Source organism: Pterocles gutturalis, unplaced genomic scaffold, assembly GCF_000699245.1.
Source record: "Pterocles gutturalis isolate BGI_N339 unplaced genomic scaffold, ASM69924v1 scaffold3151, whole genome shotgun sequence".
NCBI lineage: Eukaryota > Metazoa > Chordata > Aves > Pterocliformes > Pteroclidae > Pterocles > Pterocles gutturalis.
Genome location: NW_010100009.1, coordinates 59790 through 84662, shown reverse-complemented (window position 1 = coordinate 84662; position 24873 = coordinate 59790). Strand labels below are relative to the sequence as shown.

At 44.2% G+C, this 24873-nt stretch overlaps 1 protein-coding gene across 1 annotated transcript in view; it reads right to left on the bottom strand.

The window, feature by feature from the left end:
• The window catches only part of LRIG1 (leucine-rich repeats and immunoglobulin-like domains 1), a 54516-nt gene that overhangs the window by 5764 nt on the left and 23879 nt on the right, over nt 1–24873 (bottom strand). Inside the window, exons 4-12 of the mRNA XM_010077930.1 lie at nt 23746–23889; nt 21497–21640; nt 20493–20636; nt 15429–15572; nt 11513–11593; nt 6093–6164; nt 4723–4794; nt 2319–2482; nt 195–515 (exon numbers count right to left, since the gene is read on the bottom strand). Coding sequence (XP_010076232.1) covers nt 195–515; nt 2319–2482; nt 4723–4794; nt 6093–6164; nt 11513–11593; nt 15429–15572; nt 20493–20636; nt 21497–21640; nt 23746–23889 — 1286 coding nt within the window. The remainder of the gene's footprint in view (nt 1–194; nt 516–2318; nt 2483–4722; nt 4795–6092; nt 6165–11512; nt 11594–15428; nt 15573–20492; nt 20637–21496; nt 21641–23745; nt 23890–24873) is intronic.

Sequence of the window (24873 nt, the reverse complement as noted above, 5' to 3'; positions counted from 1 at the left end):
ACAAGCCAGGGATGTGCTCCTCACATGGCACTTCTCAGTGTCCACTGAGATGCAAGGAGCTGGTGGGAAGAGGTCAGGAGCTCCTCACCATCAGGAATGGACCCTCAGGAGTAACTGCCTGCCAAAAGTGGGTCCCAAGGGAATTGTACCAGCTCAGTCTGAGGAAAGGAATGAGAAAGCAGCTTCCTACTCACCATTAACAGTGAGTCGGGCCTTGCTGGAGTAGGTAGAGCCGAAGTGGTTAGTGATGATACACTGGTAACGCCCTTCGTGGGCAAAGGTGACATGCCGGAGGTGCAGGATGGTGGTGTACTCCATCACCTCGCCATCCTTTGCTCGCACATGGGCAAAGTTCTCAATCTCAGCATTGTAGAGCATCTCGTTGTCTTTCTTCCAAGCAAACATCATGGGGGAGCTGCTACTGCTAGCAGCCGAGCAAGTGAAGCGGATATCCTTCCCCAGGACAGCCACTGTTGTCTCAGGCTGGATGATGATTTGCGGCTTGGGGAAATCATCTAAGAGAAAACAGCAGGCATGGTCAGTTCTGGACTAGGAGGAGAGACGAGCAAGCAAAGAGATGCAATGAGAAATGAGTAGTGCATAAGTGAAAGACATTATTGCACTTCTGCTTTTATATCCACTGTTGCTGGCTTTTGCAAAGCACTCCACCTCTGGGCCTGGCTCTACCGTGCACAACTCCTCTGAGTGGCTGGTCTAAGCTGAGACTGTCATTCCTTTGGTTCTGTCTGTAACGAGTGGACTGAGATGGTCACTTAGTGACCTCAAAACACTCAGAAGATGCCCAGTGCTCTTCACCAACGTATCTGAACCTCAGGAAGATACTACAGTCTAAAGAAAATATCCTTCCTTGTATAACCCACACATGAAGAGCAATATTGAACTTAAAAATTCACCTCCAGGCCTGTGAAATAGGAGAGGAAAGCAGGAGGACACTTAACGGGCTGCAGATGCCACCTCTAGGGATAAATGCTTGTGAGCAAGGCGACTGCAGCACACACTGTCAAAGCAGAAGCAGCTGTATTTGCCTGTCACCCGTCTGGGATAGAAAACTTTGCACGCTCTCTCTGTGCCCTGAAGATTGTTGGTTTTAGCAAGGTTCCAAGCAGATTCATTTATTAGATTTCTACAAATGGTGTAATTTAATATTTGACTAAGGTTTAATTAAACAGCCAGGCCTCTGGAACCAGGAGTACTAGTGCCTGGAGGACTTGGCAGGCACTGGAGACGCAAAGCTGTCTTCGCTTTGTGATGTTGCTGTGGGGATGGAGCCTTCATGATCTCTTCTTCCAGATGAACACAGCAAGCCTCCCAAACTCGCTCAGACAGAGGCCACCTAGGCAGAGCCCTACCGCTCTGGGATTGAGAGGGACATGGGACAGCAGCTGGAACAAAGCTTTTTCTCCGTGTTCAATTTAAGTCACGCATTCCACTTAGTTAAACAGTGTTTTCAAAAGCTCATTTTTCCTTCATCAAACACCCATGTGCAGCTCCACCCAGGATCCATGCTGGCTGGCTCCACAGAGCAGGGTTTGGCTCACCAAACCAGGCTTTTATTTTGCCCAAAAACTGGATGCATGAGCGGCATCACTTTGGCCTCCACTAATCATTTCAATTTCTTTTTGAGAGAGGTGGTAGATGTTTGTGTGTGCTGGGCATTAAGTAAAGCTGCTTTGCAAGCACAGCTGAGGTGCAGAGTCAACTGCGGTGTTGGGGAGGGAGAACAGCAGTAGGTGCTCTTTAGAAGAAAAAACTGTAGAAAAAAAGATTATAACGCAACTGTTAGCTGTCGATTGGTTCACATGTAATGCCTTACTGGCCCAAAACAAGGAGGTGTGATGGAGATTCTCTCCTCTGTTGTTTTTTTTAACCCTTTGTTATTTCCAAGATGAAGAAAAAATGAGTGAAGAACATAAAGCCAACAGAAGCAGTTCAGAACACTGCAGAGCAGAAACAATTATAGCTGCAGTCTTGGTAGTATCAAACCAAGGGGACTGGGGAAGTCTCTGTGCAGCCTCATTTGAAACTGGAACAAGCATTAGTCCCTTTTTATTTAATACACAGGGAGCCCTGTAAGGAACACACTAGATGCAAGCAACGCGCTGTGTGGTTTTGGTGGGAAATAAATTGTAGCCAATGACAAATTTTTAAAATGCAGGCTTGGGCTTCCTTTGATCCCATTGAATAACAAAAGAAAACAGAAACCCTCTCGTAATAACATGCTAGTAGTCAAAGAAAATGTTTCCCAAGTGAGTCCTACCCTTCATACAACAATCTCAAAACACCCAGGCAGGACTTACCACACACAAAACTTTCTGGCAGGATGGCAAAAATGCTTTTGCTTTTTAGTGACTCAGGATGGGCGCAGGTGGCCACCACAAAGGATTGCAGCTCTTTCTCAACTAACCACTGGGGCAACCATTTCAGCTGGCAATCGCAGAGGAAGCTGTCGCTGTTGATGTGGCTGCAGGGAAACAAAACCAACACGAGCCTGCTGTGAGTCCCACATGGAGAGGAGGCTGGAAAGCTCACAGCCCTTTCATGTTAAGTCACATTCCTCCCTCCCCCCCAGCATGAGTGGAAGGAAAAAAAGGACTGCAGGGTTGTCCTTGACGCACTAATGATGTTAAATACATCACACATTTAAACAGCATTTCATCTCCACATAGAGCAACCCACTCCTGTACTTCAGTGACACTCCCTGGCATCTTCTATTTATTAACCAGCTTCCGAAGTGATCCCTAGGAGCAAGAGAGCAATGCCATCCCCAGCTTAAGTGAGGGAAACCAAGGCAGATCATCTACAAAGGAGACACACAGCGGAGGCACAAGTCACCAGTACACCCTGCCCTGCTCCCATTTCTTATATCTAACTGCCACACATGCTCCTGCTCTGCCTCTGTGGTTTCAGCATCTTTGGTGGGGCTGAATTCAGGACTTAATTACTGAAGTTGGAGGATGCCAAGTTCCTGCTGTAAGACCTTTAGTTCCCTCAGTGGCCAACACCAGTGGCGTAAGTGGAGAGGCCCCTGTCTGCGTTCTCCAAGGTACATGTTCGCACACCAGCATAAGTGAGGTAGCTGATGTGTTTACTGATTAACAGAAGCAGTGGAAGAGAAATGACCAAAGAGATTTGTATAAACCCAATACAAACAGTGACTTCTTTGGAAAGCAAAACACAAAAACATTTCTCGGCATCCTAACAGTAACTTAGCACCTTCTGTTAAGAAAAGAGCTGTGAAAAAGGGGCAAATAAATCAAGAGCCTCAGAATTTTTATTTTTTTTTAAATATTTAATATTCTGGGCCAACTAGCTCTGAGGCCAGTTTACACCAACAGGGAATTCAGACTTTGGTCTGGTTTGGTCCAAGATCCTAGGAAAATCCAGTCTGATCCCTCAAAACAAATGTGGGGATGCCTCAGAGACTGGGAAAATGACCAGAGAAGTCCTGTCCTGTAATACTGCAAGCTGTGCAAGAGCAGGATATGAAGAGCACAGCAGAATCCCAACTCCAGCACTGTGTTGTAGGAAAATGTGAATCCCCTCCTATTTTTCTATCTGATAACCTTGGGAAATCCTGAAGTCTGAAACTAGCGAGGAAAGGGGAAAAGAAAGAAATGGACTGAAAAGGGAAGGAATGAGGGAACACAGGGATCTGATTTTCCGAAGTTGTCTACTTTGCTGTCCTAGAAAGATGTGCAGCCTCTACACCACACATGATGGCATAAACACTGCTGGCTAGCTGGGACAGGTCAGAGAGATTCTTAGTATTTAAGACGTGAGTACAATGTGTTCTGCGTGTGTATATCCCCTATCTGAAAGACACCTTCTCCATGGTATAAAGGTTCCTTCACAATACCTGGGATCTCACTAACTCTTCTCTAGTAAGATCAATCTTTCACCTCAATTTTGTTTCAAGAGCCAGTGCAGAAGATAAGGTGGTTAAACAAACAACGGACATGCAACGTTTATCTTATTCATTCCCCAGTTACTGGTATTAAATGTCATTGCTAACATCAACCATCCCATTCCTATTTCCAACATCAGGAAGAACAATCTGAACCTGCTCAAATACCAAATAAGTGATTTCTTGTTCCACAGGCATTGCACTACTCCAGAGTGTAGCAATGCACTGACAGTGGATTAAATATTTATGGAGAAGAAGAGAAAAGGAAACCAGGCAAGGCTGGAAACAGTGTCTCATAACAGTGCAGAGCCCCAGCCTGGAGCACAAGCAGCAGCTCTGATAACACATCCGTATTTTTACACCAGAAGGCTGGATGACAAGTGGATCCAGTTCAAATGGTGCTTATCACTGAAATGTCAGTACTGTATGCGAACCCTAAACATAGGTACAGCAAAGGAGCAGATGGGCCACTGGGAATTAAATCAGGGGCAATGTGAGGAGAGACAGCTAACAGGACCAGGGCTGGACTTCCTGAGCAGAAATGAATAATTGCACAGATGCAAACCTGCTGGAAGAACCTGTTCCAATGATCTAATTTCACTCACAATTAAATGCAAGATGTTCCCATGACATCTACTTATGTGTAAAAATACCCTGCAGAGGAGGACAGAGGGGAGAAGGAAATGAATGAGTGGCAATGTGAATAACACCCCACTGGAAACAACATGCTACTTCTCACGTCCAGGGCAATAAAGGATCCCTGCCTCCTTAATGGTGTGTGTAGTCCAATTACTTACAGCTGCTGCAGGCTCTTCATCTTAGCAAAAGCGTCTGCTTGAATTGAGCGGATGGCGTTATCTCCAAGGTTCCTGCAGAACACAACCAAAGGCAATGTGAACAGAAAGGATACCATGGCTGTGACAAAGTCTCTCCATATTTCAGCAATGACTCTAGTAGCAGGTGATTTGGTAGCTCCTTGCCAAGGCCACAGGCACTTGCAGCTCATAGAAATGGCTTTCACAAAATATTTTAATATTGAATAAGTATTGCCAAACAACAGTCAACCAACAAAAATTAACAGGAATAAATCCCTAAGTCATTCCATACCCATCTTCTCACTACACTTTCTGAGTCTCAGCTACCTCCATCATCCATAGCTCAGAAATTCCTCAGCCCCCTCGACAACCAAAGATAGTCAGGAATGTTGTATCCCAGGCTAGACCTTCAGCAAACATAAAGAAAGCAAATACTTGCACTAAATGGCATCTGGGAAGTTATTTGAAAGTGACTTTGAGGGGATACTATTGTGTTTGAAAAACACCGCAACGTTTCCAAAAGATGGTATTCTTAAAAGCTTCCCTCACAACTATTGCTAATTAAAAAATTAACTTGTCCTCTAAAAAAGCATCGTGTCAGATTTAGGGCTTAAGTTTACCAAGTGAAGAGTAGGACAGAGAAGCACTGATTGCAGAGGAAAATCTCAGCAGAGCATTAATAAGGGAAACTTTATCTGGGAACATCAGGCAGCCCTAACCCTTCAGTATGCTCTCAATGCTCCTAACATTTCATATGATCAACAGCCAATAAAACATCTAGAGCAAAATCACATATACTTTCACTTGTCTTAATTCAGAAAGGAAGTTATTCATGAATCACTGCTGGAGTCATCAGCCTTGGGACACAGAAAAAAATTACATAGTGGCAGCCAAAATTTACTTCTTGCAAATCGCTCTAAGGCAGTTGTGCTGAATGGGGATGTTCAGTGCCTGCATCATAAGCAGTCATTTGCAACATGTGTCACTGCCAGACCCTGGATTTAAGAGGAAGTTGGGGCAAGGGAGGAGGAGGGAGGGCTATATCTGAAAGAGCACATTTTCATTGCTACCAGCCTGCAAAGAAGCAATGTGGAAGTCAAGGCGATATTTATCCAAGAACAAATCAAAAAATTAAGAGCATGCAGATTTGCCATATGTTCTATAACTTTGTTCCTGGCACAAAAAAAGGCCAAAGTTGAGGAGGACTTATAATGAGAAGGAAGCAGGTGGCCCCCACAAATGGACTGGCTTCTCAGTTTACAAAGACACTATTAAATTGCTAGCAGATCTCTCAAGCAGCTACTTTTGGCAGACCCCCCTTCCCAAACTCCGAGGCATGGTGGGTTACTCACAGGTGCTCCAGGGCCTCCAACCCTGAGAACGCTTTCTTGGCCACTGACTTGATCTTGTTTCCAAACAGAGTTCTGCAGTTTCCAAACATCCAGTGCCAGATAAACAGAAAGAAAACAGGGAGAAGGGAGCAAAAAAAAGAAGGAACACAATTAGTGTGGCTTTATCTGATATACATGCTCAGTGTAAGTCCTGGGAAATCTGAACTGCACGGAGATTAAGAGGGCTGAAGTACATTCGCTTTCCCGCTCCTGAAATGCAATCCTTTTATCTGTATTTGAATTTAATAGTGATGACAGCACAAAAGGGAATGTGCCATATCACGTAAAAAAGGCAGGTTAGCTCCAGTGCTTGGAAACCAGCTTGCTGAGTAACACAAGGTCCCCTCTATTATTTGTAGGCTGTCTGTGGACAGGATTAAGTGCAGTGACAGTTTAACAAGATTTTGGTCTCTCCCTGCAACACTTTTCATTTCTGATTTCTTCCCAGATAGTAAAAGAGTGCTAATTTATTCACTGCTGCTTGGCCTAAACAGGCATACACACACAAGGGCTGAGGGCTGTCTCCCGGCTGCGCGTTTAAACAGCAGCTAACCAAAGCGAGTGCTGACCGCCCTCCTTGGCCTATTATAGGTACAGCAGTGGAGTAATATATTGCAGTAAATAACAGCCGAGTGGTAATTTCAAGGGGCAAAAGGAAGAAAAGAAAAAGTAATCTACAGAGCTGAACAGAATGCTTGCATCTGTGACCAGAGAGCATTCCTCCAAATCAGGAGACAGCACTGCGCAGCAGCAAGAGCGGGACTATCAGCAGGCAACAGCCAGCTGGAGCGATCACAGCCCAGCTGCCATCTGCAAAGGAACAGTTCTCTATAAATATTGACCAGTGGTGACTGCTCAGGGGCAGGGTTCATGCAAAATGGATAGTCTCCTCAACTCTTTTAATAAAACATCAACCAATGTCATTAATTAGGAAATGCCTTCCTTCCTCAGGTTCTCTCTGAGGTTTATCTTCCAGGTGTATCTTTTATCACCTCCGGCTCCACATGGTGTCCAACGCAAGTCATGGCTAACATCTCGGGTAAAAAACTGATACATGCAGTGCTGCATTTGATTAAATTTTCCATGAAGATTTTTCCTTCAATATAGGGTGCAACTTATATTAGCACCCTGAAAAGGCCCTAAAACTACGATCGTCCCACTGCTTGCTACCAGCAGGGGAATATGATGGAGCGTGTGTGGCCATTATATGAGCAAATACACTTGCAGGAGTTTTTTAGGTCTTTCCACAAAGCACCCTTCAAATGTCAGGATCATTTGATGTCTCAACACTGGCACCCAGAAAGCCCAGTTTCCATGTGCATGAAAGCAGTGGATGCCACACTGGGTAGAAAGCAAAAATGGGGCTCATCACGCTGACTGTTACGACAAAGAGGACTGAGACAATATCACCATCTGTCCTTACAGCCTGTCGTCTTTGGAGGGAATTTAGGTGCCTGCCACTGGGCAACACTATGTCCCCAAGGAGGTCCTCACAAAGTCAATCACCCTGACAGTGGTATTGCTGGATGAGCCACCACTCTAATTCTCAAATAGACAGGAAAGCTTTGGTTTCAGGCAAAGCCACCTCCCAGCCTCCAGTGAGACACGTATTCAACGCCCTTTCTTATGGGCAGAGTTAACTTGGTACAAAGCCGCAGCTGAATTTTCAGAGTTGTGTCCCTTCATTAATTATTTGATTTGAGGTGAGAATAAAGATGTTATCATAGGCATGCTGGTGGCTGACAAAGGCTCCATATAGCTGGAACGTGCTTTATCAACAGTACCATTCTAAATATTTACAGTGAGCTTTACTGAGCTCCTTGTCACAGCACCAAAATCAGGGCATGAGAAGTCCACTTATTGCATGAGAGTGTGTGTGGCTTTTTGCTCGGGGTGAAATACCCCAAGCACCAAAGGATGTGTGAAATCATGTGTACTACCATTTGGTAAAAGAGATGTTGTATTAATGAAGGCTTTGAAAAATCCATTAGAATGATTAATATAGTAAATAATTTACTATATGCAAACTCTGGTTATATGGCTGCACCCATACATACGAGTTTCTGAAGCCATATTCCTCTATGAAGGTGCTATGCTAAGCTTAAGTTTGATAACTGGAGATCTTTATTTATTGTTTACAGTAGATCTTGGACTCCGAAAGTTGGAGATACTAACTGTATCTGTTTATTTACCTGAGCAGATACAAGAAGTAGGTCTGGGGATGTGCATACACAATGTATACACACTTGTACAGGTGCACACAATTTTATGGCTAGATACTTGAGAAATACATAACACACTACATAACAACGCCATGCCCCAGCAAACTTTTAAAAATCATTATGCCTTTCAAATCACAACTAACTACTTCTCCAATTCTGAAATGGTTTGAACCCAGCGGCCCCCTTCAAAGGGCTGTGGCACGCTGGAATGCAAACGCAGCGGTATGCAGCTCCACAATTAGCCTGCCTGCTGCAGTCCAGAAACGTTCCTCCACCATCGGCAGAGTTAGGCGCAAGCATGCTCTCCTGGTGATTGCATAAGTGTAATTACACGCTAGGCACGCAATTCATTAGAAAGCAGCATTTTCTCCTCCAGCCAGTTTTGCACCTGCAGGAAGATCTCAGTCACTGAGTGAGCCATCAAAAAAACGGTTACATTTAGCAGCTTGAATAATTAGGAAACTCCTTGTTCCCCAGCGATTCCACTGATGCTCTTTATGCTTCAGTGCTTCTCAACTCCCTCTTTCTTGAGGCAACATTTTAATTTAGCCTGTGCTCTCCATCCTGGTGAGTTTCATATATAATTCAGAGAAGGCTAAAGTGACTGGCCTCCCCACCTCTCAGTTTAACACCTTCATTTCAGCGAACAACCCTCTCTGTGCTAAATCCTTTCAGAAGCTAATCTGTGCCACATCAAAGGCGAACAGCTTTTAAGGCAATCTCCACAGAGCTGAGGTGATTATTAATTCATTGGAAGGTCTCCTCTGAAGTGCCCATTTATTTTTTGTATGCTAATGCATTTAAAGGCCATTGACAGTTTAACACAGGCCCTAAATCAAGCAGTGAAATGTTTGCTATAAAGGCTGATATTTAGGGAAAAAAGCTTGCCAGAATGAATGATACTCACTCCAGCCTTAGATAAAATTACAAGTTTGGGATTTACATGCTGATGAGCTAAAACAGACCTGAGCAGATCCCTTTAAAAGTGACTGCTCCCAAAAGGCCTCAAGAAATATAATGAAATAATCTCATGCTCTGAAGGGTTTTCTAGCCTTACACTCCGGCTGACAGTGAACAATCCCAGCAACCTGTCTGTGCCACAGCAGGTTCACTCTGGTCATCACACCACTTCTATCTGCCCAAGACCAACCTGATCCACACACTCTACTGAGGCAGGAAATTCACTGCAAGCCCCACCACAAACCACCGCACATGTCCGTCATGTGTTCAGCTAGACCCAAAACTGGCCCAAATCCACGTGCAGCGGAAGACAGAGGTCAACAATATCAAAAAAGATGCAAACCCAGCTTCTTTTGACTTGCAGAAGCCTCTACTTCATCCTCTGCTAATGGCAGACAAAATGGGACACCTTTCGAAGCCGTGCCTTGTGCCAGATGATAAACATCAGTTCAGACCACGACTATTTCACCAGGGAGCAATAGCTGCTGTGCCCAGAGCTGCAAACACACAACCCACACCACCCTGCAAGCTGTGCTCCCTTCCTGCCTCCTCCTGCTCCTTGCTGAACCTCCTGGCCTCTGCCTGACCCCCACAACTCAAAGCTCATTTCTCCTGGTTGCTCAGGCAATGCTTCTTTCCCTCAATACTGTCTCCTCTGGCTTTTTCACTTCTCTTCTGCCATCTGCACCCAGCACTTCTAACACATCCCAATCTCCTGGGACCGTCACTCTTGCTCCCATGCCTGTGGCCACGATGGAGAAATGCCCTGCGGTGGATGTTCCAGCAGGTCAGCTCTCTCTCCACTCCTCTCCTTCACAATCTCTCCCTTGTCAAAGCAGCACTACTTTCCGACTCACAATCCTACAGCCTGCAAATCCCTCTGGACAAAGCCTCTGCTCCCATTACCGCTCTGGCCGCTCACACAATTTCACTGGTTTCTTCAGACAAAGCAAAAACTTCAGCAACAGCAGCCAAGGACTCTCCCACCCACCACATCTGCTCCTCTGCCTTTTTTCTAGCAACTCGTGGGAAGATTTCCCAACTCCACGTGCACAGCAATTCCTACTGGCCTCTCTCTCTCCCACACTTCCTCTGCCTCCCTGCCTGACTCCCCCAGTCTTTAAGTCCTTCTCTGCCTTCTGCCTCACTTTACTCACAGCTACAACTCAGTTCCCCTTCTCCTTGGATCCAATGACTCCCCTCAACAATGATCAAATGCCCTCTATGTCTGTGACTTCAAAATTTTTCTTCTCCATCTAAGCATTACACCCCCAAGAACCCTGCCATGGCTCTTCCCACTCCCCCAGGAGTCTCTAATGAGATCACGACAATATACCGCCTGCCAGGATCCATTCGAGCCATCTGCTATCCATCGAGGTACTTTTACTGCACCTCTGGCTGTGCCATCTCAGCATCAGAGACAGCGTGATGGGGGGGTGCTGAGAACTTAAACAAAGGCAAGAAGTAATGATTAGAAAGACTCTTGATTTGTCACAAGCCATCAGAGACTTCTCTGACAGGCCTGATTTATATAGCCGATTTCAAATGGAATATGAACAAGTACAGAGCAATGTGAAAATACTCGTGAAGGCCAAGCAAGCTATAAACATTTGCAAGGCGCATGCTTGCCTTAGGTTTCTTTTTATCTCTTTAAGAGCCTATGCCCCATGGTGCCTTTTATTGTCTCTGCACATGGAAGCAAGCCCAAAAGATCACTCTCAGACAGAGTATCCCACAGAAATGAACCCTGTTTCAGTCCTCTGTTGTAACAGGAAATGGGGTGATTTTTCTCTTCTGTTTATTGTTATTTGCTGCATCAATCAGTGCTTCACTGAAGACTGGAAGGAGTCTTTTTTGTTGCTGTTTGCTTTCAGAAGCAAGGAACACGTGCTGAATCTTATAGATGAAAAAAAAAAAAAAACCCTTTAATTTCTCTCTCCTGTGTCTCTGAACTACAATATGTGGCACTGTCCATTGCTTTAAAAGGACTAGAATTGCCTCATATCTGCTTAGAAACACAGGTGCTTGATAACCACATTTGCACTCTTGCAGTGAGCCTGCAAAACTACATCACCTCAGATTTTCTGTTGATTTTTATCTTGTTCCGAAGGGAGAAAGGCTATGTTGGAAAGACCCCCCCCCCCCTCCAAGGCATACACCACAACTGCTTTTCAGAACCTCAAACCCAGGGATACTCACAGCTTGCTTAGGTTTTCTAGGCCTGTAAAGGCTCCATTGGTATCTTCTATTGTGCCTGAGATGTCATTGTGGTCCAGTTCCCTAGGGAGAGGACAAGAGAGAGCTCATAATCAGTGTCTTAGTCCTTAAAAACAAGCAGAAGAAAGTTTCAGAATGACACATGAGGAGCTTCCCATTTTCTCCTGACAGTTATGAGAAAAAGCTGAGTCCTGCAGCAAAGCAGCACTGATCACTTTTCCTGCACTGCCCCATGCTGAGATGGTGCATTCCAAAAAGAACTCTTGCTTTTTCCTTGCTAAGCCCTGTTTGAGATAGCAGCACTAGCAGCACATAGCTACTTTTTAACAAGTAGCTTTGAGTCCTTGTCTAATTCTGTGCATACAAAGAAAAGGAGGGAAAAGAAAATCAAGTCCCAAAACTAAACTGCAAGAAACAGTTGTCCTACAATCACTAATTAAGATAACTTTGGCTATTCCAATGTATACATGTATTTGTCTATAGCTGTATCTTAAGAAGGTGATCTGGTGTATTTCCTATGAAGCTGCATTTTTTTCTGGCAATGAACTTGAAAGCTCCACAAAGGAAAGGACTATCATCACCTACACAAGCTTAACTCTTTGTATAACCACTTTAAAAAAAAAAAAAAATTAGTGAGAATTCCTTTTTCAGAGTTAGCTTCTTTTGGCTTTCAAATTGACCATCAATTACAAGAGTCAAAGAGGTCTGAAGAAAAACAAGCACACAGAACAAACAAAGAGATCCACAAAAGCTGTTTAAACAGTCTGTTTAAAAATCCTTCCCTCCTAGCTTTAATTCCAGCTAGCAATGAATACCCAGCAACACAGACAGAAATTTATCATTTCCAATGTTAAGTAAAAAGAAAGCAAAAAAAAAAAAGACTGTTGGTTTTGTTACACCACTCGATTTAAAACCTAGCAAAAACCACCAACAAAGCAAACTAAACCATCCAGATATGCCCCCCCCCCCAAACCCTCAGGTACTTCATTTGCACCTTTTGAAGATTATCAGAATATTTCCAGTTTAAATATAAAAAGACAAAAAAAGAAAAGTATTTCCAAAACAATGTCCCCTGCATTTTGCAGCATTCCAGAGATGGTCATCAGAGTGCTGCTTCTGGGCTATGCAGCACAAATACACAATAAGCTACAAGAAGAAAACAGAAATTTAAAAATCCCACAGTTTCAATATCAGCGTGGTTTTCCCCAGCCAGCATGGGGCTGAGACTTTTGCTCTCAGTACCTAAGCTGGCCGCACTCTGCTTGTTTCTAGGCTTTGGTGTGTGAACTAAAGATGTGAAAGGAGATGGCTAAAAGCCACAATTCCTGTTTCTCAGCTGGCTTCAGCATGAGACCTGAATCCCATGTCTCTGGGGAACCCTGGCCTTAGCCAGTATCACCGTGGGTCGGTCTATGCCAAAGGAATGGATAAAAACCCAACATTCCCACGGGGTACAGGCGCACATAATGCTGCGGTGGCACACGAGACAAGTCCAGGAGAGCTGCTTTGATGTGCTGGCATTTTCAGCGCTAAGTTGGGCACCAGCAAATGTATCCTCCTGGAGCTAAGTTTCTACATTTTCCCTATGGTTGCCAAGCCAATGCCTGTTGTTCTGTTTGTTTTTAAGGGCAAATCCCTTCTCAGACATTTCTCCTCTTCAGTTCCACCACAGGCTACCAGTCTTTGGACCAGCAAACCCTTTCCCATGGCAGAGACAGACAAGTGGGAACAGCCTGTAGGAGCTCTCTGACACACACTTTTATTAATTGACTGCCACACATTGTGTTTTCTTGAAAAAGGGAAAGAAAATGGTATTGCTTGTTCATCCAGAGACAACTCAAAGGTTTAGCGTTAGAAAGGAGGAATAAAAACCTTTTTAACAAATGAGTGAAAATAGACAGAGAGAGAAAAAAGAGTGGGGTATTTTGGCCTAGCTCTCTTTGTGTTCTAACTCCTCTCCCAGCCCCTGTTGCCAATTTCCTATTCTTTCTGGCTGGCTGAGCTTGAATGCTCGCAGCCTTGTTAATCATTGTACTCTGAGGTCTCTGGACCTGACCTCTATTTGAATAGCTCCACATTTCAGCAGTTTCACACCCACCAAAGGCTTCCCAACAATAGCCCATAATTAAAGCATGCTTGGGTCTTTTTCACCAGGTGCAGGACCCAATAGGCCTTTCTCTTTATTAAATTAGAGCTTGCTCACACACTCCCTCTCCTCCTCCCCCCTCGGCCCTAGACATAAAAGAGGCTCCACATTCATTGCAGAGCAAAGAGAACTACCAGCTCCCCTTCCCCTCCATTTTTCTTTGGAAACCTTTAGTTCTGGTCTTGACAGCTGCCTCAGAGAGGTCCCTTTCTGAATGCCCAGTGGCTGAAAGGCTTTGGCTTAAGTTTAAAAAAAGCAAACAAAACCCAAACTCACTTTTCAGTCACTTCCTTCACTGTGAACTTCAATAAAGTAAAGTGTAAAATGCAAAAAGTACTGTAAAAAGGGGAGAGCTCCCTGTTCCCTGCTTCCTTTTAATTACTCAGGCCACAATGGGCTTCTGAAAAGGAATAAAAGTATCAAAGTGTGTTTTTTTCTTTTGAAGGAAGTGCTGAACACAACCAGCCTGGGAGCTTGGATGGTGCCATAACACAGGCTCTCAGCACTTTGTGCTGTACCAGATGAAGGTGCTGAGCCTGCAGCCTCTGGAGAGGAGGGTGGCCAGAAGCTCAGCAGGTACAAATAAAGGAGACACCACAGCTGCAGGAACAGAGAACGAAAAGAACCAGATTCCCCATCTTCTGCTGTTTCCAAGTCCAGCTGTACTTCAATCCAACATAGCTCTTGGGCTTAGCAGCGTACAATTCCATTGCTGGCATCCCAGAGGAGGTCAGACTGATCTAATTGTCTCTACTAGCCCTAAAATCATACAAGTTGCTATCTGGACTAGCAAGCTCATTTCCACTGCCAGATTTCCATGTATTATGTTTAAATAAAAGTCTCTGGTTAATAGCCATAGCCACCACTGGATGGATCATTTTCCAATTCACTTTTAGGGCACATGAAACTTAACTTTTGATAGGATGGCAACTTTTTTGTTGTTCAGGGGTTAACATGAAACTCGGAGCAACAGAACATTTCATAACCCAAGGGAACCCAATCATGCATTACAAAAAGAATTCTGGTTACTCTCATGGTACCTGTAGCAGCTCCCTGCTCCCATAGGTGGACCGAAGACTGGGTGAAGTTTCATGTGTTGTTACACTTCTGTCATAATCAGATTTCAAGCCCAACCTCTGAATTTCTTTTTTGTCATTCTTTTTTTTTTCTTCACAACATCATCTTAGCTCACAGTTTTAGATTTATTATTCAATAAAAAAAAAAAAGAAGTAACAGCATGCAAATACACTTGATAGCACATTTAAAAGGATATTCAAATTTCCAGCAGTGTCACTGGAAGGAATCATTCCGACTCCTCCTGAGTGCAGAATGACCCGACAGAAACCGTTCTTTTCTAAGAATTTCAATTGAAGTCAATATGATGGCAAGAGAAAATCTGCTATTAGCTGAAGGACTGGAACCTTGGGGATTTTTGCTCAGCTGGGCTAGATTCAGGATCCTGTCCTATGTTCCTATAATTTTACTCTGCAGCCCTCTACTCTGAAAGCACTCTACAACACTGAGCAGTCCAACTGCAATTCTCCTAACTACTCTTAATGAAAAAATACAAGTTCACTGAAGTTGAATAACAGGGTAAACACAACAGCTGCTGAAGACAATTCAGCAGCGTGTAGGGGAGTTTGACGCTGAGGACACAGGCACTCAAAGCAACTGCAAAGCAGAACAGCTTGGCAGAACACAAACCCTGGATGGAAGACAGGTGTTAGCTGACAAAAGTTGGAGGCAACTTACAGTACACGTAGGTTTTTGAGTCCCTTGAAGGCACCTTCTGCAATATGATTGATGGAATTGTGGCTCAGCCGTAGTATGTGCAGTCCCCCAAGGTCTGCCAAGCTTCCCTCATCCAGCCTGGTTAGGTTGTTGTAAGAGAGTATTCTAAAGAAAAAAAAACAACAGCCCTTGTCAATCCAACCAGTATTTTCCAAACTCCTCTGTACCAACCACCGCCTGCCTCCCACAACCACGTTACGAGAGGTGATGTGTACTGGATGGATACATAACAGCTTGATTAGGCAATAAGTCTGCAGTCTGCAAAAATTTCTATAAGATACCCGTAGGGCAGCCTGGATGACCATAAGGGAGCAGGAGGCATTTGGTACACAGTTAAAGGGAAGTCTTCTGTACAGGCAACAGAGAGAGGCTCTTCCAGAAGTGAATGAGAGCAAGTTGCAGCAGGGAGAAGCTACTCTTTCTCCACGGCCTGTACAGCTAGCTGAGGGTCTGGGAGCCCCAGATGGGTAGGTAACACTCGGGTATCACTCCCAGTCATGTTCAAACTGCACTCCCATTTGGACTCCTCTGTCGCTTACAGGAAAAAGCAGTCCCCTCCTTCCCCACGCCCATGAGGTGGAGAGCAACATCAAACAGATAGATTATGAAGTTCACATGCACTCTTGGCAGGGTCTAGACTTCTGTATTCAGGTGTCTTATCATTCTGCACTTATGCACAGCAAGCCCCGGGCGTCTGGGTGTGGATGTCTCCACAGCCTGCTCCACCCCAGTCGAGAGCCAAAAGCATTTCACCACAAGGCAATTGAATGCTTCCTTTCATGCACAGGAAGGAGGTATCTGTTGTAAACCAGCCACCTTCCCTCCCTCTCCCCTTTGTCAAAGAGTGTACAGTCTGCTTGAAATCTTCTCCACTTAGAATTGACTAATACTGGAGGGTTGGTTTTTTCCTACTTTTCCATCCGTCTCTTCCCCTTGCCTCTATTATCTCTGGTTTTGGAGATTTTTTTTTTTTTTAAGCGCTATTCTTGTTGCAGTTTGGAAGCTAGAACGAAGAAAGGTGTTTTTCTCTCCCAGCCAGCATACAGATGAGGCTTCTGAGATCTGACACCAAGGGCAGGGCATAGGAAGCTACAAGCCACTGCAGACACATGATATGCAAACACCTTCTAGGCAAGCTGAAGCATTGCTGATGTTGAAGGCCAGCTTGGCTCAGCAAATGAGGGACCTACTGGGGTAGCAGCAGGCAGAGTCACTGGTCAGTGACCTTCAGCCTGAAGCATCCACCCACAGGTCCCCAGTAGCCCCAGCTTTAAGTTGCCTGCACACTGCCATGTGGAGTATAAAAAGTGACATTCATTCATCTACACGCCTCTACTCACATTTGCTCAAGATGATCTCTCTACAGAGCAGAGTTGCATGGTATTTCTGAAAATACCTTAGTAACTTGGGAGCACGAGTCAGTTCAAAAGATGCGAGGGTTTGAGCTGCTAAACTTTTCAAAAAGTGCAGTTATGAAGCTTTGAACAAGCACCGAAACCCTTCATTGTACAGACAGCAAGAAAAAAAAATCTCACTGAGTTCCAAACCTGCGAATTCCTCTTCTAGTACTGCCGGTTAATGAGTCTGCTTAAAGTACTGCCGGTTAATGAGTCTGCTTAAAAATGTGTCTAGGGCTTGCATGAAAGTCACTGCAAAGCCAAAACCAAAGTCAAAACAGACACATACTCCCAAGTACTGAGAGTGTCATTTACTTGGCAAACGAGATGCCTATCTTCTTGCTGGGTGAGTGGGCAGAGGGCAAACTTTGGAAAAACTTCAGCAAAGATTAATGAGTTTGAAGAAGGTATGGGACAACATACTTTCATTCCTAAAGAAGTTGTAGTGTTAGTTCTGAAGAACTGGCACGTGGTCAAAATTATGTCCTCACCTGCGATTAAAGAATTTGGCTTGGAAAAAAAAAAAAAAAAGGAAAAAATAATGTTCAAAACCAATCCTAAACCTGGATTGAAAAAAAAAAATAGTTCCTTTTGATTCTACACTGAATAGTTCCTGCCACAACTGGTGAAGGCATGTTCCCCTCTGTTCGTCCTGACATCACCTCAAGGTGGACAGGCAGCAGCAGTCTTTAGAGAGGCTCTCTCAATGGCTGCAACCAGATAGAAGGTTTCAGGAGCTAACGCACCTGGCAGTGACTTCCTTCAACACATAGGGACTCTGCTTCCTGCCAACAGGACAGGCCAATTTGCAAAACAGTATGTTTCCCTCCTCGATAGTTTGGATTATCTGGGTTGAGAGAAGTCAGCAGGTCTCTGCTGCTTCCCCTACCTTGTCATCTCTCTGCCAGTGAGAAATCACTAGAACGAACAAGTGGAAATGTTTGTCTGTGCAGCCCTTTTGGCCTGGTGAGGAAGTGGGAGAGCAGCACACAGAGGAGCATGCTAAAAGTGATACATAAAGGGTTTAACCAGAAACCTGTTGTGCAGCTGGGGCTCCTGCTGCCAGACAGTTCTGGACAGGTACATCTAACACATTTCATTCCCACTAACCAAACTATAAGAAGCGAAAAGAAAGACCCAGCAGCCAAGCCATCATTTACCTCTGATGAAATCCTATGCTCCCACTGTGGATTTTGCAATGATGATGATGCCCTAGCATCTGACTGGTGAATACAATCAGCCCTTTCTTGTGCCCATAACAAGGCAAGAGCTCCCTTTCCTTGTTGGCTTTTACATCAGACCAGAGCCTTGGGGTCACATTTTTTCCCCAACAACTGAAGGAGAGACAACTCATCCTTCAGATGACCACCTCCTCCCTCAGCACAGATAAGCAGGGGTTTGGCCAACTCTGTTTTTTGGGTCAAGGACTTTGAAATTCATTCCCTGTGCAACCACAGACAGTGTTTTCTGATAACTGAAACCCAGCAGATGTAGCAATAGGGGAAGTGAGCAAGGGTCTTTTAATAAGGAATGAATCGTACATATTCAAAGAAGTGCACAGGCAGTCTAGATGTATCTAGTGCTTCCTTTCCTCACCCTTCAATTTCAGAGCAGACCTCTCCTACAAGTACTCTTTGGCTGTGGGAGTTTCAGTTAGGAGTATCTGATGGCTCCCTGCAGCAGCCTTACCCTAAAGGCAACACCTGCAAGAGCTTGTAATATTTTGCAGAGATGCGTGCTAACACCCACATAATCATCTTTTGAATCTCAGCTACCATCGTCTCTGGCCCCATACTCCAGCATAATCCTGTTTGTCAGGTCAAGCACACCCCAGTCCTCCTACCATCTCACATCACCAGGCTTTTTCCATATCTACTCCATTTTGTGCCTAAGCAGGTGAGTCCTGCCTTGAGTTTGTGCAGTTACCGCAGAGGATGGCCGCTAAGCCAGGACAGCTCACCACTAGCACTAATTGTTGGCAAGAGATCCCATCCCAATCCATACCTGACACATAAAGGACTCAGCATGATGTGCAACCTCCCATCTAAACCTTGCAGGTTTGCAAAGACAGTGCCAGTTAGAAAACACAAGCACATTTCTCCCTAAAAGAGTTCTGGCATTAGTTCTGCAAGATACAGATAGGGCTTACCCACCCCATCTGAACCCAGGCTGAAATAAGGCTTCAACACAGGCACCAGACATTTGGTCCCTGAGAGCAGAAAGCTCCCAGAGCTGTGCTACTAACACAGTGTAGTGATCTGAATTTGGCTGTTCCAGTGGTCCAACTGTGAGTGCCTTAGAAAGGCAGACTCCCCTTTTTTGATGCTTCAGATTCAAGCAGGAGCACAGTGCTGATTCTGATCTGTTCCCTTGAAGATTTCTCCATTGACACTGCCTAATCTAGTAAGATATCACTTGAGGATCTGCACATGAAGGAACTGTAGCTGTCTACAGCACTGTGCCAAGCAAAGGAGCCCTTTAGGCATGGGCAGTTTCACAGCAATTTGAAAAATTAGGTAATTAAATCATCACATGTGTATTTAACTAAAACCAAAATTAAAATATTTCCTTCTGCCCCAAAAAAAACAATCCCCATCTGAATGAATTATTTGGGTTCAGAGAAGACCACAGTTGATCACTGGACTAACATGTTAATTCTGCAGCTTCTGAACTTAAAAGAATGACAGGCGTCACATCCACCTCTCTCTGAATCCACATCGCAAAAGACTAGGGACTCACAGCTGGGTAGGCAGATACCAACCTTTAATCTGAGTCCAGAGTGAGGCCTCTGAAGGTGGGAAGTTGCTTTACCATACAGCTTTTGGTGGACAAGACAACTCCTAACAATGTTTAAAGAGATTTCTGAGCACCAAGCAGAATGAATTACAGTTCTGCTACCCACATGTGTCAAGTTCTCCAAAGAAAGAAGTGAATCTTTCCACAGTCCCACCCAAGGGATGACAGCTACTTCTGTAAATACTGCAAGCATCCATGTGTGTCTCTTCAAAACTGCATTAAGCAGTGCCACAGACCCAAAAGATATCCTTGTGGGGCTGTCCTCTGCAGCAAGGCTTTCCTTCATTTATCAGAGACTGTATTCACAGCTGGAAATCTCAGGAGAGCAAAGTCAACGTATTTACTTTTCAACAACTGAGCCCTACAGGAAGGGTAAAGTGTAAACAGGAGAAACAAGGAGAACTGCTTTTAAAGGGCCAAATCTCTGCTGGTTAAAAACATGATTGTTCTTTGTAAATACAGAGGATAAAGCAAAGCTTCCTTCAGGCTGTACAGTCATTATATGGCAAGCTGTGCATGTCTTATAACTAGCTAGCTAAAAAGCACTGGCAAGCCGCAGATCACAAACTCTCCAGGTCCTATGGCACTGTATACTTTTAGTGGGTTCTTCTCTTTGTTTCTGCTGCAAACTATTTTAATCAGGTGCTCTGAAGATCGTAACATCATGAATAACAAGGGCATCACTTAGGAGGGTGCAGTTCCAGCATTTCTACAGGCTGATACAGTGGGAGCTGAAAGTTATATGACTGGGAAAATTCCTTACTCCCTTTTCCTGCCAACGTTACACTAGCATCAAACACTGCACAAACAACCACAATAGGAACCAACTTACAGCTCATGCAGCTTCTGACAGAAGCTCCAGCCATCAGGGTTGATGCGGGATATGGAGTTGTTACTGAGGTGAAGCTGGTGCAGAGATGAAAGGCCATAGAGAGAGCCACTGTTCACTTCTGTCAGGCTGTTATACTCCAGGTGGCTGTGGAAAAAATCAGAAGGAATTGACAGATAAGCAGCACTGGTCAAATGCTGAAGAATTTCCCACAAGGTTTGGGGTTTTAGCCATTCCTACACACCTTTCTACATACCCATGTGGATACGTGCGTGTGTGGGCATTTCTTGTGCAAGTGAAGGATAAAAATTCAAGGACAACACAAAGGAAATGCCCAGAATGAGCTGTGACTGCAGAGGTATGCTTCACTGCAAGCAAACTGGGCTTAAAGCATCCCATTCAAGTTTGTATTTGCAGAGTCTCAGTTGTGTGACAGCGGCATCCTGAAACATGCTGCCTTGATCACTTGTGACCTTGCAAACACACTTGAAAGCCAATCATGTTGGAAGTTTCAAGCATTTCTCTGCAATGCCTATTCCATTTGTTCTCTCAATATGGAAAGAACGCATCACTGAAGCCAGCTTGTTTCTAGGTATCCCAAGAGGCAGAATAATCAAGTCTGCAACACAGAATTTCCATGTACCAGTCAAAACAAATTTGCAGAAGCCAGATGAGCTTTTATTTAAAGACCAATTCAGATCTTACTGATTGTTCAAACTGTCAGACTTTCAAAGGAATACCGCCACAGCCTGAGAAACAGGATTTTTTTTCATTGAACACCTGGTAAAGGAATGAGCTTTAGTAAACTGTGGGTTAACAGAAGAGAAGCTGCTGTACCATGGCAGAGTTCTGTGCATGCAGGACATAGAAAGAAGCACGAGGACTGGCACTAGGTGCCCAGAGGTGTCTGATGGGAGTCCTTGCTGAAGTGCAGAGAAGGACATGATAGCAGGTGAAATCTAAGCTGTTTAAGTGAAAACAGAAAAGAGCCCATCTCTTCAACTTACAGAACTTGCATCTTGGCTAGACCCCAGAAAGCCCCATCAGTCAATTTGCTTATGTTGTTGCGCTGGAGTTTCAGGACTTCCAAGCTGTCCAGTCCCTGGAATGTCAGGCCTTCAATCAGGCGGATGCGATTCCGGTTCAGCTCCCTAAAATCACCAAGGCCATACAAGTTTATTAAATCCCAGTCCTTTCTCACGAAATCATCTGTGCAGCATACAATGGGGACAGCAATGCCAACAACTCCTGTGTCAATGGTTCCCAGGAGAGAACAGAAGCGCACCGGAAACTTTCAATCCCAGAGCTAGGCAGGGAAGTCAATGGGTGTGATCTGTCAAATAAACTCACTGTGGGACAGACATTCACTATAGAGAAATAACAGAGACAGTGCAGCAATTCCTCTTCATCCCTCCTCTCTCTGCAGTTAAGCCATTTATCCTTTTCATCCATTTTCATACTTTGTCTTCTCTCAAGCAGAGACACCATTTGAACCAATACAGTTAAACATCAGCATTATTTCCCTTACAACCCCTTGTTTTTACAGGACCTATTATTGCAAAGTGAAAATGTGCTCTAAAACAAGCAGGTGCCATAAGAACTGTGAGCCGAAAAGGAAATTTTCTGGTTATGGTTGAAAGGAAAGCTTTCAGTTCCCCTGACAAATTTCACATTTTTTCCTATTATAAGAAACTAATAAAGAGTGGAACCATTTGTTTCCAATAACAAGATAGTCTTAATATTTTGTGTATAGAAAGATCTTCAACTTGGTTCATTAAATTTAATTTCCTTTTTTCCCCCTGAGTGGGGAGGGACCCCTAAATTTTGGGAATACCTGTTTTTTTCTGAATAGCAATATGAACATCATCACAGCATGCTTTGTTAACCAGTCTTGTGGATAACTAGACCCAGACAAACCAGGTGAAAACCCAGTTCCATAAAGTCAGTGGAATGTTTCATTAATGCAATGCATTGAAGCTGAAGACAGAACTTTTAAAATGGATACCTTTCTGCACATACAAGACTAATCTAAGGGTAGCTCCCTATCCAGCATTTGTGGAGATTGCAACATCAGAACTTGTTTTCGAAAAGATGAGGAAGCTGAAGAAACTCTAAGCTTACTTTTTAACTGCCTAAAATAACAATGTTGAACTTGCACTCAAGTTGAGTGTAAAATCAAGTAAGTAATTTAAAAGTTTGCAGGCCTTATGACACTTGCCTTACTGCACTCCCTAGGCCGTGAACTACACTAAGGGTACCAATTACTCCAACTTTTAGTGAAAACTGCTTTCCTTAACAGAATGAGCTGACCCTCATTTTATTAGTTTTGCACATGATACAGATAAACACAGTGGGTTACAAGCTCTCAGTAGACAGTAACTTCAAAACTGAGACGCAACAGACTCTTAAAATGCATGTACTATTGTGCCACACTGTTCTATCCCAAATTGACTAGAAACCCTACATGTATGCAAGCACAAACGCACCCCCAGTCCTTAAACACATCTTGCCTTAAGGATTTGTCTCTCAATCAAGAGGCTGCCATTTAGAGGTGTAAGTTACAACAGCCTTTGTAGACTTTGTTAAGAGACAGAGGTTGACGTTTTGCCTATCAAACTTGGAAAGACTGCAACAGGCCTCAGGCTGGGCCCGTTTCTCCAACAGCAGCAGAAGGGAAAAGCTAAACCATCAGTACTATTTTATAGCTGCAGATGTCTATGTGTTCCCATGCAGCTCCTGCCATATGGACCACAGGACAACAACGACGTGTTTTAATCCATCTAGAGTGCTATTTTCTCTGCCCAAATATCACCACACAGTTTAACAACCTTCCGTTGTTACTTTTTTATTGCCACATAAAGATATCTGTGTGGTCTTGAAAAACCAACATGGTAGCTGAGCTCTGTCACTTGCAACAGAAATATCTTTCAAGCCTCTCTTGTACCACAGACACCAGCAGCTTTCAAGGGAATGGATTTGTCTTATGCTGTCAAGTACACCAGATGCTGATGTCTGCTGCAGCATCCCTCTCCTCCCACCTGATCAAAGATACGCCTCAAAAAACAATAGTCACAAGACAAAAAGGACCATCTCCCAATGTGTTTTACTAGGTGCTGGCAGAGGACTACCGCATAGTATATCCTAAGTTTTATGGACAGCAGGTGAGAAAGGGTGACATTTGGTGTATATATCCTCAGGGCCATTTTGTCTCCCTGAAGTGTGGCTGAGCTTAATTAAAGCGCACATTTCTACTCACAGTTGTGTTAGCCTGGGTAGCCTGAACGCCTTGACAGGAAGCTGAGTGATCCTGTTTTTACTCAGACGAAGCGTTAGTAGGGACCGTGACAGGCTATCAAAAGCACCAGGCTCCAGGGTGCTGATTCTGTTGCTCCCCAGGTAGCTGCAATAAATCACAGCAGAAAAACGAACAGTTGTGTCAGAAATCCCCTTTTATCAGCATTTGGTTGGTCTCCAGACAGGCTGGTGAAATTACAGAGGTGGCTTCAAATCAGTCAGATTTCTGGCTGCACAAAGAGCACAGTGCCTTTCCCAGAGCCATGTGATGAATGCAGAGACATGCTGCGTACTTCCCAAGAGCTCCTTGATACCCTCCGATTTCAGCAAGGCAATTGGAAGCGAAAACCAGAAACTGGAGAGTATTCCAGTGCAGGGTGACTCTATTTATTCCCCATTTTCCCCCTCAACATTTGTCCCAGGGGTCTTTCTTACTTGGACCTAGTCTTAGCCACAGAGGCTGTTTTGACAGGACAACAGGCAAACTTCAGTTGTAACACCATTTTCTTATATCCTCTTACAACCAGAGGCAGAAACTTTGGTGCAAACTTCAATGCAGGCAGATTATCTGTCTGCACCTCTTCAAAGGTACCTAAACACATATTATTTAGTGTTTCTCTAAACAGGCAAACATCTCTATTGGGAAGGTGTTACTCTGCTTGACCCCCCAGTTTTCTTCCAATAACCAATAAGAGATTTCTGTTGTTAGCATTCAGTAGCCATTTTAATGATGAAATAGTCCTTCCCCCCACCCCCTCCCTTCTTCCAGATGCACACAGGCTGGGAAACAGCATATATACCTCCCACTGGGAAGAGACACAGGTCTGCTACAGACAGTTCTTCTGGCTTCTAGGTTTCCAGCTATAAAGACACCCACACCAGAAGGATGCAGGATACCTTTTCTATGTTGCAAAACTCCCATGCAACACAATTAATAATAATCTGCATTCTTTACTGATACATCAGAAACCAAAAAGAGCTCAAAATATAACCTGACAGTAGGGACAACATGCTGCCTTCGGACTCTCCTCTGCACTTAAAATCCTGGCAAATAACCCCATACTTTGCATGTTCATTCCTTCTTCTTTTT